We start from the raw sequence: 16984 nt of genomic DNA on the forward strand, positions 1-16984 counted from the left end.
GTTTGGCACTCTCACAGGCTGAAATGACCTAATGAGAATTTGGGTCCCAGTAAGGAGATGGGACCCTGGAAGGGCCACCCCTAGGAGTCCAAGTGAATACAAAATAGACCACCCATCACAAAAACTAAAACCTTGAACCAGCTTAGTCCCAAACTAGATGAAGGTGATCTGCCCTTGCTCCAATTGTGTGCCATAAAGTCAAAGTCAAAACTCTCTGGAGGCAGGTAAAAGTTTACTAGGAAATGCCATAAGACAAGATAGGACTAAATGAGAAAGACCAAGAAAAAAACCAATAGAAACATACCTGTAAGGAGGAAACTTTTTTTTTTTTTTTTTTTTTTTTGGAGACGGAGTCTCGCTCTGTCACCCAGGTTTGAGTGCAGTGGCACGATCTCAGCTCATTGCAACCTCTGCCTCCCAGGTTCAAGCGATTCTCCTGCCTCAGCCTCCCAAGTAGCTGGGATTACAGGCATGCGCCACCACACCTGGCTAATTTTTGTATTGGCCAGGCTGGTCTTGAACCCCTGACCTTCAGGTGATCCATTCGCCTCCGCCTCCCAAATTGCTGGGATTACAGGCGTGAGCCCCTGCGCCTGGCCAGTATTTTGCCACAATTTAAAATAAATACTTTTTTTTTTTTCAGGTTTGTGTTCAGACTATATTCTAAACAGTCACATGGCAGCTTACTCTTCTCCAGGCCTTGCTGCCGGCTTTTTGATGTTTATGATCTTTGCCTTCTTGTGGTCTCCTCGGTAGAAGAACGGCATGCAGGGCTTGCTGTAAAGATCTTTGGAGGGAGAAAGGCAGGGCACTGAGCACCGTGCAAGCCCTCCCTTGCTCCTACCTGCCCACCTCACCCAAAGGCTCTCTACTCACCACCCTGCTTGTCGGCAGCTCCAAGCTCCTGAGGGCCTGGGGTCCCTGGTGCGGACTCATCAGCAGGGTTCTGGGCAGCTGCCCGCAATCCGCCATGCCCCTGGTTACGGTCACCCACAAGCGGAAACACCAGCTCCACCTGGAGGGAAAGGTGGTCTGTTGCCACGCCCGTGCCCACACCCACCTCCACCCCCACCCCCGCAGAGGTGTGGCATGTCTTAGAGGGTCCGGAGAAATCAGAAGGTGGGAAACCAAGAGCATAAGGGGGTCTGGGAGGGACCGCCAAGGCAGGCAGCAAAGGAGGGGCAGGAAGAGGCGGGCTCACCATGGCCTCCTGGCTCTTCAGTTCCTCTGGGATGCTTGGCCTGGGCCGAGGTGCCTCCTCCTCCTCCACCTCCTCCCTGTCCAATCCATCTCCTGTGGGGGGTTGCCAGAGGGCTTCTCAGACAACCCAACAAGGGAGGTAACAGTGGGCCCACCTCTGCCCCCACCCTCACTGTGTAACCCCGGGCCAGCCCCTCCCCAGAGGGAAATCAGCAGCTGTTCTTTATTTTTTTTGAAGAGACAACGGCTCCCTGTGTTGCCCAGGTGCAGTCCCACTACCAATCAACACGGGAGTTCTGACAGGCTCCATTTCCGACCTGGGCCAGTTCACCCATTCAGAGGCCACCCTGGTGGTCCCCACTCCCAGGAGGTCACCATATCTATGCTGAACTTAGTGCGGATACCCGGTCGGCATAATGACCAACTGTTCTAAAGAGTCAGTCCTACGCTCCTAACAGTCCCCCCTTCTTCCTGGGGCTCATCTCCTCTTCCTCTGAGCGGCCTCCCATACCTTCCCCAGCGAGAGCCATGAGGCTCAACTGGGCCTGCAGCTGCTGGTTCTGCTGGATGGCAGCTTCCAGGTGTTCCTAAGAGGCCAGGAAAGAGAGTGAGAAGGCACAGAGGTTGCCAGGTCGTCGCCCTCGGGGCCCCGCCCTCATCAACTCCCTCAACTGGGTCTCTTGCAACTATTGGTGGGCCATCTCAGCCACCACTTTGCCCTGAGCTTCCTGCTGCTGCAGCTGGGCAGTACCTCCTTCTTAGAGGCCAGCTGCTGATAGGTGGCCACGTACTGCTGCAGGGGACCCAGGTAATGGTCTCGCTGCTGCTGCAGACTCTGAGCCTCTTGGCTCTTCAGCTCTACCTGCAGGATAGATGTCAGGGTAGCTAGTGGCTGGCTTCCAGATTCTAGGCCCATAAACAGGGTAGCGAGGGCACTGTGGGACTCTGTCGCCTGCCCAGGTCCCTGGCCCCTGGCCCCTTCCTCCAGGCCTAAGTGACTGCCTCCCTTGCCTAGAGGCCATGCCTCCCTCCCCAGCCTCAAATCTCACACCCTACCTCCCACCATTCAAACTGTAAGCCACATACTGGTGGAAAAGCAGAGGGAGCCAACCACCATCTGCTAATTTGTGGTGAGATCGTTCTGTATGATCTCCATGGTTTGCACACGCCTCCACCTGCTCCCCCCAGAGCTCGGCCTTCCGCCCCAGCTCCCCCAGCCTCTCCTCCAGCTCCTGCAGCTTCACCTCCTGCTCCTGCATCTTCTCCTCCTGCTCCTGCAGCCTCACTTCCTGCTCCCACATCTTCTCCTCCTGCCTCTGCATCTTTTCCTCCTGTTCCCGAATCTTCTCCTCCTGCTCCCACATCTCCTCCTCCTGCTCCTGCATCTCCTCCTCCTGCTCCCACATCTCCTCCTCCTGCTCCCGCATCTCCTCCTCCTGCTCCCGCATCTCCTCCTCCTGCTCCCGCATCTCCTCCTCCTGCTCCCGCATCTCCTCCTCCTGCTCCCGCAGCTTCTCCTCCTGCTCCCACAGCTTCTCCTCCTGCCTCCACATCTTCTCCTCCTGCTCCCACATCTTCTCCTCCTGCCTCTGCATCTTTTCCTCCTGTTCCCGAATCTTCTCCTCCTGCTCCCGCATCTTCTCCTCCTGCTCCCACAGCTTCTCCTCCTGCCTCCACATCTTCTCCTCCTGCTCCCACAGCTTCTCCTCCTGCCTCCACATCTTCTCCTCCTGCTCCCACATCTTCTCCTCCTGCCTCTGCATCTTTTCCTCCTGTTCCCGAATCTTCTCCTCCTGCTCCCACATCTCCTCCTCCTGCTCCCGCATCTTCTCCTCCTGCTCCCACAGCTTCTCCTCCTGCTCCCACATCTTCTCCTCCTGCTCCCACATCTTCTCCTCCTGCCTCTGCATCTTTTCCTCCTGTTCCCGAATCTTCTCCTCCTGCTCCCACATCTCCTCCTCCTGCTCCCGCATCTTCTCCTCCTGCTCCCACAGCTTCTCCTCCTGCTCCCACAGCTTCTCCTCCTGCCTCCACATCTTCTCCTCCTGCTCCCGCATCTTCTCCTCCTGCTCCCGCATCTTCTCTTCCTGCCTCCATATCTTCTCCTCCTGCTCCTTCTTCTCCTGCTCCTGCATCATCTCCTCCTGCTCCCACAGCTTCTCCTCCTGCCTCCACATCTTCTCCTGCTCCCGCATCTTCTCCTCCTGCTCATGCATCTTCTCTTCCTGCCTCCACATCTTCTCCTCCTGCCCCCGCATCTTCTCCTCCTGCTCCCGCATCTTCTCCTCCTGCCTCCACATCTTCTCCTGCTCCCGTATTTTCTCCTCCTGCTCGTGCATGTTCTCCTCCTGCTCCCGTATCTTCTCCTCCTGCTCCCACATCTCCTCCTCCTGCTCCCGCATCTTCTCCTCCTGCTCCCGCATCTTCTCCTCCTGCTCCTGCATCTTCTCCTCCTGCTCCCGCAGCTTCTCCTACTGCTCCCACAGCTTCTCCTCCTGCCTCCACAACTTCTCCTCCTGCTCCCGTATCTTCTCCTCCTGCTCATGCATCTTCTCTTCCTGCCTCCACATCTTCTCCTCCTGCTCCCGCATCTTCTCCTCCTGCTCCCGCATCTTCTCCTCCTGCTCCCACAGCTTCTCCTCCTGCCTCCACAACTTCTCCTCCTGCTCCCGTATCTTCTCCTCCTGCTCATGCATCTTCTCTTCCTGCCTCCACATCTTCTCCTCCTGCTCCCGCATCTTCTCCTCCTGCTCCCGCATCTTCTCCTCCTGCTCCCGCATCTTCTCCTCCTGCTCCCGCATCTTCTCCTCCTGCTCCCGCAGCTTCTCCTCCTGCTCCCGCAGCTTCTCCTCCTGCCTCCACAACTTCTCCTCCTGTTGCTGGTTCATGTGGTTCCACAACTCGTTCTCTTCCACCCAGGCTTGGAGCTTTGCTGCCACACTCTGCAGCTCCTTACCCAGGTGGTCAGCATCCGCCTGCAGCTGCTGCTGGAACAGTGAAAGTGTTGGTTTGAACCTCAGAAGGAAAAAGACTCATGAGCTAGCCATATAAATGTAATCTATAAAATAATAGTTTTCATCCATAATCCTTTAAAAAAATTTTTTTAAGCCCTAACTCTGAGATTCTGATATCCCAGGCAGGGCCCCAATTTGTATATTTTTAGCACACTCTAGAGGATTCTATGCAGGACCAGAACAAGGACCCAAATTTTTGAGCTCCTGGCTGGACCTCCCCATAACCTGCATGATCCCTAGACCAAGGTCCCAGCCGGATGGGGCTCCTACAACCCCCGGGGCTGCAGCCACTCGCCTGTGGCAGTAGGAGCTTGGCCCTCTCCAGCTTCCTTTTTAGCTCCTTTACGTTGAGCTGGATCTCAGACTTTTCAGATTCTACAAGTCGAAGTTTTTCTAGCAGTTCGGCATTTTTCTCCTTCAGCTCCTCATTGGTTATGCTATGGCCAGAGGCAGTAGAGAAAGGAATGAATGAAGAACAGAAAGGACCACTTTGGTGATCAACCCTCTACTTTCGCCCACAACCACAGAACCGTGGCATTGGAAGGGACCCCAGGAATTAAAAGTCCCGGGTGGCAGGCCAGAGAGAAGACATGAGTTGCCTGAGGCTACCCATGAGTCAGTGGCACAGCTGGCACTAGAGCTTCCCTGCACACACATGAAAACCTGCATGAGCCTCTCACCATGCTCACCTGTACCCCCCACCTCCCAGCACACCACCCACGCTAAGGGCCTCCAGACCTCCCATCCCACCTTCCCCCATCCTATGTGTTTCTGTACAGCTCCAAACTCAGGGCGTCCCTCTCCTTTGTTAACTCCTCGATGTACTGCAAATAGAGACAGGTGAAGTCAGGACACAGCAGGCAGAGGAGCAGCTGGCCAACCAGGAACAACAGCTCTCATGACTACTCCACAGTAACACTTCCTCACTCCCAATCACACCTGACATGTTCTCAAGGCATTTCCAAGCCCATGGTCTCATTTGTTTTTCTTTGTTTTGTTTCTTTCTTTTCTGTTTTGTTTTTTTGTTTTTTGTTTTTTGAGGCAGAGTTTCACTCTTGTTGCCCTGGCTGGAGTGCCATGGGCCAATCTCGGCTCACCACACCCTCTGCCTCCCGGGTTCAAGTGATTCTCCTGCCTCAGCCTCCCAAGTAGCTGGGATTACAGTCATGTGCCACCACACCCAGCTAATTATGTATTTTTAGTAGAGATGGGGTTTCTCCATATTGGTCAATCTAGTCTTGAACTCCTGACCTCAGGTGATACGCACGCCTCGCCCTCCCAAAGTGCTGGTATTACAGGCGTGAGTCAGAGCACTGGCCCTCATTTGTTTTTCAAAGAACTCAGTAAAGGTGGAAGAGACAGGGAAAGAGATTGAATTTATAGCTGGCTAACGGGGGCCCAGAGAGATCAGATAATATTGCTATTGTTATTACTGTTATTGCTACCACTGTTGGAACCTTTACTGACTGCTTCACCAGGCACTGCGCTAACAGTCCCATTTAATCCTCACAACCTCCATAGGTGATGGTTACCATTATTACCTCTATTGTGTAGATGAAAAACATGGGGTATTAAAGGTTAAGTGCTTGCCTACGATCACTTAGAGCTGGGATTTCAACACCCAGGTATATCTGATTCTCTAAGCCCATTCTTTCACCGAGGGTAGGGGCACAGACAAGGAGGAGGAAATTAATCTTTTATTGACTTTTTAAAAGGATGATACGTTCACATAGTCCAAAACTCAGAAAGTACAGAAGGGAAACATCTCCCCCACAACACTGTTCCTCTCTCCTGAGTTTTTTATGAATCCTTACAAACATGTTTTATATATATTACCATAATACATACACACACACATATGCGTGCTCCCTCTCTCAACACAGATAATAACATACTCAAGATACTCTTCCGTACCTTTATGGTACAAGTACCCTAACCACCACTTAGACCACCACTTGGGGCCAAGGCCACAGCCAAGTATGGGCACGGCAGGCACTTGGCCTCCGAGCTCTCTGTCCAGTGCTCGCTCCCCACAGTACCCCCCAACTCACCCACAGCAGCCGACTCAGCCCCCGTCTTCCTCTAACAACCACACACAAAAGCAGCAAGAAATGGCCATGCTACCTTCTGGGCAGGACACTCCATCCTACAGAAGGGACCTTTAGGCTCACTCCTCCATCTGCGAAGCCAGGGTCCCAGGGGACGGGGCAGGTGGTTGGACTCACCCTGTCCGCCGCCTTCTTCTGGGTAATGACAGCAAAGAGAGAGACCGCTCTAACTCTCCTGCAAACTTCCATGAATCATGCAGGCGGCTGACCAGATCCCTGGACTCTCCTGGAATGGGAGACATTCAGATGCGGCCCAAAGGACTCCCCCTAAAGGCCTGTCAAAGTGCCAGGTTGAAGGATAACGGGGTGCCAGATTCCCACCTTCCAACTGCTGGGCAGCATGCTGGCTGTAATAGAGTGCCGTCTGAAGCTCACTTTTCTGACATGAAAGGATTCGTATGGTATGAACCTGGGCCTTTGGGAGAAAAGACAAGCAAGTGCTGAAAGAGAAGCAAAGAAACCTTCTCCGGAAGACAGGAGGGAACTTCACACCCTGCACTCACCTCTAGCTCCCTCCTTAGGGCTTGCTGATACTGCAGGCTTGCCTTCTTTTTCTATAGAAAGAGGAAGGCAGAGCTCTTCCTAGGGGGAGGCAGAGATGGCACAGCAAGAGACATGCCCCCAGAATGGCACCACTGCCCCAGGACAGGCCCACCCATGGGACCAGGTTATCAGGGATCCTGTGGGGATGGGGTGGAATCTGGGGGGTGAGCCTTCTTCCTCAGGCTGGGAGTGGGCGGGATGAGACTGGGGCCTCTACATCTGAGTGCCCCCCCAAACCCAGCAGTCATGTCATGAGCAAACAAAGAAATTACGTTACTTCTTCCAGCTGAGCTCGGTTCTGTTGTCTCTGTCGGGAGAGTCAAAGGAAGGTGACTGAGGGTGGCCCCCTCGACTCTATTCCCCAGGCCAGGAAGCGGTAGGCAGGGGCCAGGAATGGATTTTGAAAGCAAAGTTCTCAGACCCAATGGGAACACAAACTGGTAAACTCTCCTCAACTCCCAAAGAAAAAGGATTTGGGTCTTTGTTGGTTTTTGCCCACAGCCACAGAACTGAAAGTCTGAAACCAGATTCTCTCTGAAACCAAACCAGTAACATAAACCTTCAGAGATGGAGTGTGAGAAAAGCCCACCCTTCTGCCAGCCTGTGATTTAGAAAGGTGCAATCATTCAGCAAACACTGACTGAGCACATACCGACCAGGGATGGTTCTTCACAGCAAGGATATACGACGGAAAAGGCAGACAGGAGCCCTCGGCCCTGAGGTTTCCATTCTAGTGGGCCTTCAACTCTCAGACTCTCAGAGCTAACAGAAACCTCTGATACTCTCTAACTACTTCAGGAAATGCAAGCCCAAGAAGGAGAGTTTACAGCAGGCCCTGGACTAGGGATTAACATAAAAACAACAATGACAAATCTCATTTAAAGTTCACAAATGTAAGTAAAACAATACCACTCCTATTTTACAGAAGTGAAAAGAGAGGCCCAAAGGGCTCAAGCAATTTGCCCTAAATCATATCCCCAGCAGATGGAGAGGTAAGATTCAAACCCAGAATTCTTAAGCAGTGCCTGGGAGTTCTTCCACAATCTTAACAATTACCCTCCACCACCCGTTGGGCCCTCTGTCCCTAGGAGCCTGGCCAGCCAAGACCCACATCCTCAGGTGAGTGGCAACCGCCAGAAGTGGTTGTCTCAGCGTTAGTGCCATTATTTATTTTCTTCTTTTTGGTGTCAGTTGCTCCTTTACCAACACTAGGGTTGGTCTGGGGATGATAGTCTCTCAACTGCGTGAAGGAAGAGCAGTGATACTCATGAGCACTACAAGCTCCTACAGTCACATCCGGCTTTACGGTTTATACAAAATACTATTATAGAGCATCTGATTTAATGCCACCAACAACTGTAGAAAGTGTTGTCACAATCACTTAGTGACAGAGGGATTGATACCACGGCTGAAGAAAAGGCAATGATGGAACTTAAACCCAGTCTTCTGACTCTGAGTTCCAGGATTTTGCCACAAATCAGCAACTGCCAGGGACCAAAACCAGAGGCAGAGGTTGAAAGGCAAATATTAAACAGGCAGGAACTGTACATTGTGTGATTTAGAGTCACATATCCTCACACGTCTGTTAGTGTGAAGAAGTGCACTAAAACCTCTCAAGCTTTTACATCAATGTATCCTCATGGCAGAAGACAGCCTTTCTGTTAAATCTGAGAATTTAACAGAAAGAGGACAACCCAACCCTCATTTCAGGGAGAAGTCTCGTATACTCATAGATCTATGTGACTGTCATCCCTAAGTACATTAATGTTTTGTCTCTCAATAGAATCAAGGGAAACTGATGCTTCAGAAAGATGCCCCATATTTATCCTGTGACACTCAAAGTGCCCCAGGTTGAGATGAGATGAGGAAGATTCAAGCTGTCAAGTTCAGTTTCCCAAGATCTGTTCCACAGAAGATAAGCAGATCTCACTCTAGAAACTACTGACTGAGGGGCCCTCTGGTCCCAGAACAATGGAGAATTCAAATCTGAGGTGGAGAACTCAGAAACAATGTTAAAGTTCCTCCGGAGAGTAGAAGCCTGGGAGAAAACCAAACCAAACCCATTCTCCCATTGCCACCCAGAGACACTGTCAACGTGTTGCGCTCATGGGGGAGGTGTAGGCTTTTCACACTGTCAATGTGTGTGTTAAGGAAGTAAGGCAGCCTGAAACCTCTCTTTCCTAGGTCCCACAGTCCCCATTCCCCTTCCAGCTGGAAATCTGTGCTGCAACCAGAGGAACTAGAAAGGACAAGAACACTTAGGGTACTGGGTCCTAAGACCAAAGGCCAGTCTGGTGGCAGTAATGACAGTTTCTAGAGGGACTGTGACATCACTACATTCCACTCCTTGGTGGAGTGGCCGGGGTGACACAAGAGTGCAATGTCCAAGTTGCCACTTTGAGATTGGGGAGGGGGTCACAGGATTGGGACCCGGGTCCTTGGAGGTGCGAGCCCATAGAGCCCACGGAGGTCAGGCTTGGGGCAGTGGGAGGTGAGGGCCACGTATGGAGCAGGGAGCCCCAGGAGTCACCTGCCCAAAGTCACCCTGGGGCAACTGGTGGCAGGTTCTGGGGCACCCAGGTCCTTGGAGACGTGAGCCCAAAGAGCCTAGGGTGCTCAGGTTTGGGGTAGCAGGAGATAAGGGTGGAGTACGGAGTGGGAAACTCCAGGAGTCACCAGCTCAAAGTCACCCTGGGGTGACTGGCAAGGGCAGGGGCAGGACTCATGAGGGGGGTGGGCTGGCTAACAAGATTTTGGTTTGGTGAGTCCAGAGGCACTGGGGGGCCCAGCCCAGTGTGCTTCAGGAGTGGCACGGACTCTGGCAGCAGTTTGGCTGTCAGAGGGGGCCTAGGGCTGGGTTGGGGTGCTGCAACCTGGTGCATTTTACCTTTTCCTTGGCCTCAGCCAATTCGCCCTTTTGGGTTTCTTTGGACATCACCGGACGGGTAGGAAGGTAGGGTTGGGGCCACATCAGCACAATCCAGGCGAGGACAACTATACACCTCCAGTCACCTATATGTAGCTGTGTGACTGAGCCAGAGGAGGCGTAACCAGGGCTGCACTAGAATGCAGAATAGGGGTGTGGCCTTAATGCTTCAAGCCCATTGGTCGATGAGAAAGATGAAAGGGAAAGGAGGCGTGGCCAGACAGCAGCACATCATGAAGGACCTGTGATGTCACAGGGAAAGCCACCCATGCAACTGCTGTCCCCGCCCACTCCCGGAGAGGGGCGGGGCTGGCTTTCACTTTAAAAACTTTAAAACTTTATTACCTCAATTGAGGTACGAATCCTATTAAAATGGAAATTTTATAGTGTGCTTGATGATTGATAAAGCAGACTATATTATCCAACATTCCAATAAGATAAAATAATCACAATGATTTCTCTTTTTTGGAAAAACTTTCTCTGATTCTTCTACATTATTGTTAAGTTAAAAAAAAAAAAAACAAGAAACATGTCTAATATCTTTAAAAACACAAAGCTTTTGAGCCAGGCATGGTGGCTCATGCCTGTAATCCCAGCACTTTGGGAGGCTGGGATGGTCTTACCAGAGTTCAGGAGTTCAAGACCAGCCCGGCCAACATGATGAAACCCTGTCTCTACTAAAAATACAAAACTAGCTGGGCATGGTGGCAGGTGCCTGTAATCCCAGCTACTTGGGAAGTTGAGGCAGGAGAATCCCTTGAACTTGGGAGAAGGAGGTTGCAGTGTGCCAAAATTGTGCCACTGCACTTCAACCTGGGCTACAGAACGAGACTCTAAGTACATACATACATACATACATACATACATATATACATACATACACACACACACACACACACACACACAGAGCTTTCCATTTAATAAGCACTCAAAGTTCTTTACAAGTGTAAAACAAATACAGGACCCTTCTAAAGTAAGGCTAAATGCTAAGGGATGGGAGAGAGAGAAAGGACATAAATAACTCCTACTCTCATGAGGTTAATCACTAAATCCTATTTTTCTAGAATCACCCTCTCTAAGCCCTGCAAATGAAACTGAATTTCTCACTCAACACTTGGCTATGACTTGCAATGATGAAAACCAAGAATTGTGTTATGTCACTGTGTATTGCTTGTTGCCTGGGATCAAGGGTTGACTTTTTCATGATTTGCTCCATTACCTGTGTGCTTCTTATCCCAGACCAAACGAAGCTTTTTTCTACAGTTCTATAATTTACAGTTAGTATATAAGAGTGGTTCTCAAAAATATAGTCTCTGGACCAGGAGCACCTGGGAACTTCTTATAAATTACAACCCTAGACCTGGTGAATCAGAAACTCTGGAGTAGGGCCCAGCAATCCATGTTGCAATAAGCCCTCCAGGTGTTCAGGAACCTCTGGCATGCAGCAGGTAGAAAAATGTGTTTCCTTCTGTAGGTCCAAAGCCAAGAATACTATATGTTCTGTCTCGATATGAAACAATGACATGCAATTAAAAGACATAAATCTCCTTCCTACTTCCACCCTCCAGCCAATGTGTTTTATTTTTATGAATTCAACAAGAAAACGAGTAGCAATCAGAGATTTCATCTAAAAAGTATATTTACAGGCATCAGTTCTCATTCATCCTGATCTCATCCAGTATCATTTATATCCTCTTACATCTAAAGTTTTAGAAAAGGATCTTCACAATGTAAGACTCAGGCACACTAGTAGTTCTATGATAAAAGACCAAGTAGATCTGAATGTCTAAACTTACTAGAGAAAAAAAGTGGAATCACTGGCTATATTTTCAAACTGCATTCAATAGGAAATTAAAGTTTTGAATTTTTTTCACCTTCATCCTTCCAAGTTAATAGAATTAAACCAGAATATTCCATTCTTCCAAAGCCTCTAGCCAGGCAAAGTTTTACTGTATTACTTCTTGCTTTTCAATGGATAAAAAGTAGAGTCCTGGTAGGCACATTTTGTATACCTGCGAAGATGCAGAACTAAACAGTTCTCTCTGTTCGATATTGAAACAAAAGTCCTGTGAACCTCAGATGGTGAGTGTAATACTTCAGCACTAGCACGAAAGCCTCAAATATAAACAGATACCAAGAACACCACTAGCAAACAAAAGTAAGCTCTTGGCCGGGAGCAGTAGTTCACGCCTGCACTCCCAGAATATTGGCAAGCCAAGGTGGGGTAAGTCCGGAGTTCAAGATCAGCCTGGGCAGCATAGCAAATTCACACCTCTACAAAAAAATTTAAAAATTAGCTGGGCATGGCGGCACACACCTGCAGTCCTAGAGCTGCCTGGGAGGCTGAGGTGGGAAAATCGCTTGAGCCCAGGAGTTGGAGGCTGTAGTAGCTAAGATCATGCCACTGCACTCCAGTTGGGGTGACAGAGTGAGATCTAGATATTACATTCTGTCCTGCTCCTGTTTCAACTAAAATCACTAAGTTAAAATGTTTTCATTCAGCAGGATAAAAATTAAGTGAAATTTGACTTTGGTTCTTTGCTAGCAAAAAATAAATAAACAAAGTGAAATGACAAATTACTTACTGGGAGAAAGTATTTGTAACCTCAATGACAGATAAAAGGTTTGTATCCTTAGCCTATAAAGAAATCTTTAAAATTACTCAGAAAAAAAGAGAATGATTTCCAGCAGAAAATGAGCAATGGATAAACCAGCACTTCCCACAAGAATAAAAATGGCCAATGAGCATATGAAAAAGATTCAAAAGCACTAGAAATCAAAGAAGTGTAAACAATGAGATTTTCTGCTGAAAGACCAGCAAAGATGACAAATGGAAGGGGAACCCGGAGCTCTGTCCCTGTTGGTGGGAGTACAAACTCAACCAATTTTCCTACAGGATCATTTGAACATTTCTTTTAAAAATCCTAAAACTGTTTTACATTATTTTCCTCTAGAAATTCTACTTCTATGAATTCAGTGCAAAATCCTTACTTGAGTCCATTAAAATATATATAGAAGGAAATTCACCTCTGGGGTGGCAATGATTTACTTAACATGCATCCAGTTATTAAAAATGATGATGCCAGGATATATTTCTGCCATAGAAACATGCTTAAAATATAGTGACAAAACACTGTATATTATGATTTTACTTTTTAAAATGTTTATATGCATAAAAAGTGTAAAAAGCAACAAACCAGAATGTTTTGAATGGCAAAATTAAAGATTTTTCTTTATATTTTGTCATCCAAATTGTTACAAAAAGAATGTGATTTCCTTTGTAATCAGGGAGAAGTGTTATTTTCATTTATTTATATTCACATTTCTTTTGTTTTTCTCTTTTTTCTCCTGTATGTATCCCATGTAGGCTAGAGAGCTTAAATCCCTGCCTCTTGAGGGAAATCAGTCCATTTTCAGGACGTGCAGTACACAAAGCTGCCACATCTTCCCTTCATTTTTAATTTTTATTCATTGATTGATTGATTGGATTGATTGATTTTGAGATGGAGTCTCACCCTGTTGCCCAGTGGCGCATCTCAGCTCACTGCAACCTCCATCTCCCAAGTTCAAGCGATTCCCCTGCCTCAGCCTCCCGAGTAGCTGGGACTACAGGCATGCACCGCCATGCCCAGCTAATTTTTGTATTTTTAGTAGAGAGGGAGTTTCACCATCTTGGACAGACTGGTCTCAAACTCCTGACCTCAAGTGATCCATCTGCCTTGGCCTCCCAAAGTGCTGGGATTACAGGCATAAGTCACTGTGCGTGGCCTGTTATATTATTTCTAAAAATTTCAGTGACATTTCAATTAAATTTAATTTACTCACCTGATCCCTTATCCTCTGTTTAATGATAGCTTCCAGTTGAAAGGTGTTTCCTCTGTAATCACAGGCACTAAAGGAGATGCAACATGTATTCATTAGATAGATATCCACTAAACCACTGATTCTCGCATTGTCGTCCTTAGACCCTCAGCATCAGCCACACGTGGGAACTTGTTAGACATGCAAATTCCTGGGCCAGCCCCACACCTCCTGAATCAGAAAGTGGGGAAGAGGGACAGCTATCTGTGCTTTAATAAGCCTTGAGATGCTCCCTGAAGTTTGAAAACTACAGAACTAGAATATATACGGTAGTAAGTGCTCATACTTTACCCAAGATACCTAGGGACCCTTCCCCTCTTTTCCATTCTCTTTTCCATTGAAATAAAATGAGAGCTCATTTTGACTTAATGGGTATAAGAAAGAAGGCAATGAGATGACCAGGGTTTCAAGTTAAGAGTTCAAAATTTAATCAGTGGACAGTGACAGGATGCAAACTCCTGAGCTCAAGTGCTGAGAGCTCCTAAGCTCCCAAAGTGCTGGGATTACAGGTGTGAACCACAGCTCCCGTCAGTTTTCCTAATCTCTTATCTTTATCTTTTGTAGTTGCACTTGCTTATGTGGTTATTAACTGTTAGTGTTAATTAACAGGGGTAACTGTAATACTGGACACTTTGTCTTATTCTTGATCTGAAAGGTATGTTTGTAGAATTTCACCCATCATGCATGATGGCAGCTTTTGGTTAGATGTATTTATAATCCACTAGGTATAAAAAAAAATTAGAAATAAATATTGAATTTTATCAAACGTCTTTCTAACATACATGGAGGGAACCGTGTATTTTCTCCTTGATGTCTTGCAACCAGGAATCATACCAGATCTTCTAACAGTAATTCAAAAGAATAAGGTTCACATGGTTTTGTGGCATAATTTTTCCACTGTGCTGTGTTTGCATCACTAGTCATGAATGAGAGACTGTGTTTTAATGCTACCTTTGTCACGTTTGGGTTTTCATGTTCTAATAGTTTCAAAAAAAAAAAAGTTTGAAAGTTCTACTTTATATGTGAAAATTGCAATAAATTATTTGTGATTTACTGAAAACTTCACTTGAAGGTCTGATATAATTTCAAAGCAAAACCAAACCTTTTTCTCTTTTTTGTGAGGGGAGGGTGGAAGGAATGGGATGGGAGGACACTAACTCATTGATACTATGTTGTTGTTTTTTTCCCCCCTTTAGAATTTATCTTCTAGGGACAATCTGACAATGATGCATTTAATTTAGATTCGCAGATTTTAAAAATAATTCTTTTGATATTCTTGGTATAGTGTATTTGCCTGCTCTCCAGCTCTGCTGCCCAGGCTGGAGTGCCATAGTCCAATCATAGCTCACTGCAGCCTTGAACTCCTGGACTCAAGCGATCATCCTCGATAAGCCTCTCGAGTAGCAAAGACTATCGGCTCACGCTACCAAACCCAGCTAATTTTTTAAATTTTTAGTGGAGTCGGGGTTTCACCATGTTGCCCAGGCTGGTCTCGAACTCCTGGGCTCAAGCAATCCTCCCTCCTCAGCCTCCTAAAGTGCTGGGATTACAAGTGTGAGCTACTGTGCCTGGCACTATTCTCATTTTTATTACAATAAAATTTTAAGATTGGATAAATAATATAGCCAAATTATTGCAGCCAGACTACATCTACTAAAATTAAATGAAATTTCACTTGTCTGAAATCACGACATACTTTGGAAGATATGTTTGTCATGGTATTAATTAAAATTACAGCTATTTGGCACTCACCAAAATCTGTGAAGCACCTTAAAGACATAGGCTGTATCCTGCAGAGCAGTCAAAACAGTTACAAGAAGAGGATCTCAGGACAGCTTTGTCAGGAGAGACATACTATACATATAAAGACGTAAGGGAGAGAGAAAAGAAACAACTATTTTACACACAGGCCCCACATGGAAAGCTACAGGCTGGATAATGCAAGCACTGGTTTTTGCAAATCAGATGCTTTCCATATGGCATCTCCATATAGTGTGCTTTTGCTTTAGAGACTAGCAGCAAGATTTTCGGTTTTCTATTTGTTTGTTTGTTTGTTTGAAGACAGGATCTTGCTCCACCGACCAGGCTGGAGAGCAGTGATGTGATCATAGCTCACTGCAGCATCGACCTCCTGGGCTCAAGTGATCCTCCCACCTCAGCCACCCGAGCCATGGACTACAGGCAAACACCAACACGCCCCACTAATTTTTGTATTTTTTGTAGAGACAAGGGTTCACTATGTTGTCCAGGCTGGTCTTGAACTCCTGAGCTCAACTGATCCTCCCGCTTCAGACTACCAAAGTGCTAGGATTACAGGCGTTAAGCCACCGCACCTGACCAAGATATTTGTTTTCAAAGGGTGGTTAATAGTTACAATAAGAAAAATAGGGAAGGCTGGGGCACAGTGGCTCATGCCTGTAACCTCAGCACTTCGGGAGGCCAAGGCAGGAGGATCACCTGAGGTCAGGAGTTCGAGACCAGCCTGGCCAACACAGTGAAACCCCATGGTCTTCTAAAAATACAAAAATTAGCCAGGCATGGTGGAATGCACCTTTAATCTCAGCTACTCAGAAGGCTGAGGCAGAATCACTCGAACCCAGGAGGTGGAGGCTGCAGTGAGCCAAGATTGCGCCATTGCACTCTAGCCTGGGTGACAGAGCAAGACTCCATCTCAAAAAAAAAAAAAAAAAAAAAAAAGACGAAAAATAATAGGGAAGATTTGTTAGTAGTCTGTGAGTTCCACAATCATGTCAAGCATATTAAAAATTCCTTAAATTCCTTTTTTTTTTTTTTTTCAGAGTCTTGTTCTGGCTATCTTGAGAATATCTGATAGGAGAGAATCTAACTTCTTAAACGTATCTGAAAACCACAAGTACAAGCACATGATTGGGCAATTCTAGCTCACAATGTAAAGGATGGTTCAAAATACTCACATTTCAGAAATGCTTAGTTCTTCTGCTTCTTCTTCAGCAATTTCATCATCTTGTTTGAACCCAGCTCATCATCATGATCACTTGCTATGTCTTGATCACTTTCAACTGGATCAAAAAAATCTTTGTACCTCACATTTCTGGAACTTTCACCTGACTAAAATAAAAAGATTTTTAAAACTATTAATTAGGAATAGAAAAATACATCATTAACACATGCATATATATTTGTATGTATACTGTATGTCTGCATTACTTTCTAACTTAATAACACTACGTCAAAAATAGTTACTAGGTGAAATTGGCAACTAAAAACACTACCATAAAACTATTATAAGAACAACTGTAACATAAACTGAATGGAAGTACAGATTCATTTATAACCGATAAGAGAGAGCACAT

At 47.0% G+C, this 16984-nt stretch overlaps 2 protein-coding genes across 2 annotated transcripts; both read right to left on the reverse strand.

The window, feature by feature from the left end:
* Nucleotides 1-319: 319 nt before the first annotated feature.
* On the reverse strand, nucleotides 320-1860 carry LOC141409243 (golgin subfamily A member 8K-like). The gene is made up of 4 exons (XM_074026691.1): nucleotides 1712-1860; nucleotides 1202-1293; nucleotides 877-1015; nucleotides 320-787 (listed from the first exon to the last, which is right to left on the reverse strand). Exons 1-4 carry the CDS (start codon nucleotides 1728-1730, stop codon nucleotides 684-686), a joined length of 354 nt encoding a protein of 117 aa, XP_073882792.1. The 5' UTR covers nucleotides 1731-1860; the 3' UTR covers nucleotides 320-683.
* Nucleotides 1861-2108: 248 nt separating this feature from the next.
* Nucleotides 2109-9938, reverse strand: LOC102145044 (uncharacterized). The gene is given in 9 exon segments (XM_045381820.3): nucleotides 2109-4187; nucleotides 4510-4651; nucleotides 4965-5038; nucleotides 6440-6472; nucleotides 6475-6548; nucleotides 6644-6737; nucleotides 6826-6876; nucleotides 7977-8105; nucleotides 9753-9938. Coding segments are annotated over 9 exon segments (2616 nt in total). The 5' UTR covers nucleotides 9837-9938; the 3' UTR covers nucleotides 2109-2252.
* Between the last annotated feature and the right edge of the window lie 7046 nt (nucleotides 9939-16984).

This window comes from Macaca fascicularis, chromosome 20 (genome assembly GCF_037993035.2).
Source record: "Macaca fascicularis isolate 582-1 chromosome 20, T2T-MFA8v1.1".
In the NCBI taxonomy this organism is placed as follows: Eukaryota; Metazoa; Chordata; class Mammalia; order Primates; family Cercopithecidae; genus Macaca; species Macaca fascicularis.

What these genes read in the sequence shown, in the direction of transcription:
- LOC141409243 (XM_074026691.1), bottom strand. An exon ending in TGAAGAGCCAGGAGGCCATG is followed by an intron (nt 1,016 to 1,201) that starts GTGAGCCCGCCT and finishes CTTTCCCTCCAG; the next exon opens with GTGGAGCTGGTGTTTCCGCT. An exon ending in AGCTGCCGACAAGCAGGGTG is followed by an intron (nt 788 to 876) that starts GTGAGTAGAGAG and finishes CTCCCTCCAAAG; the next exon opens with ATCTTTACAGCAAGCCCTGC.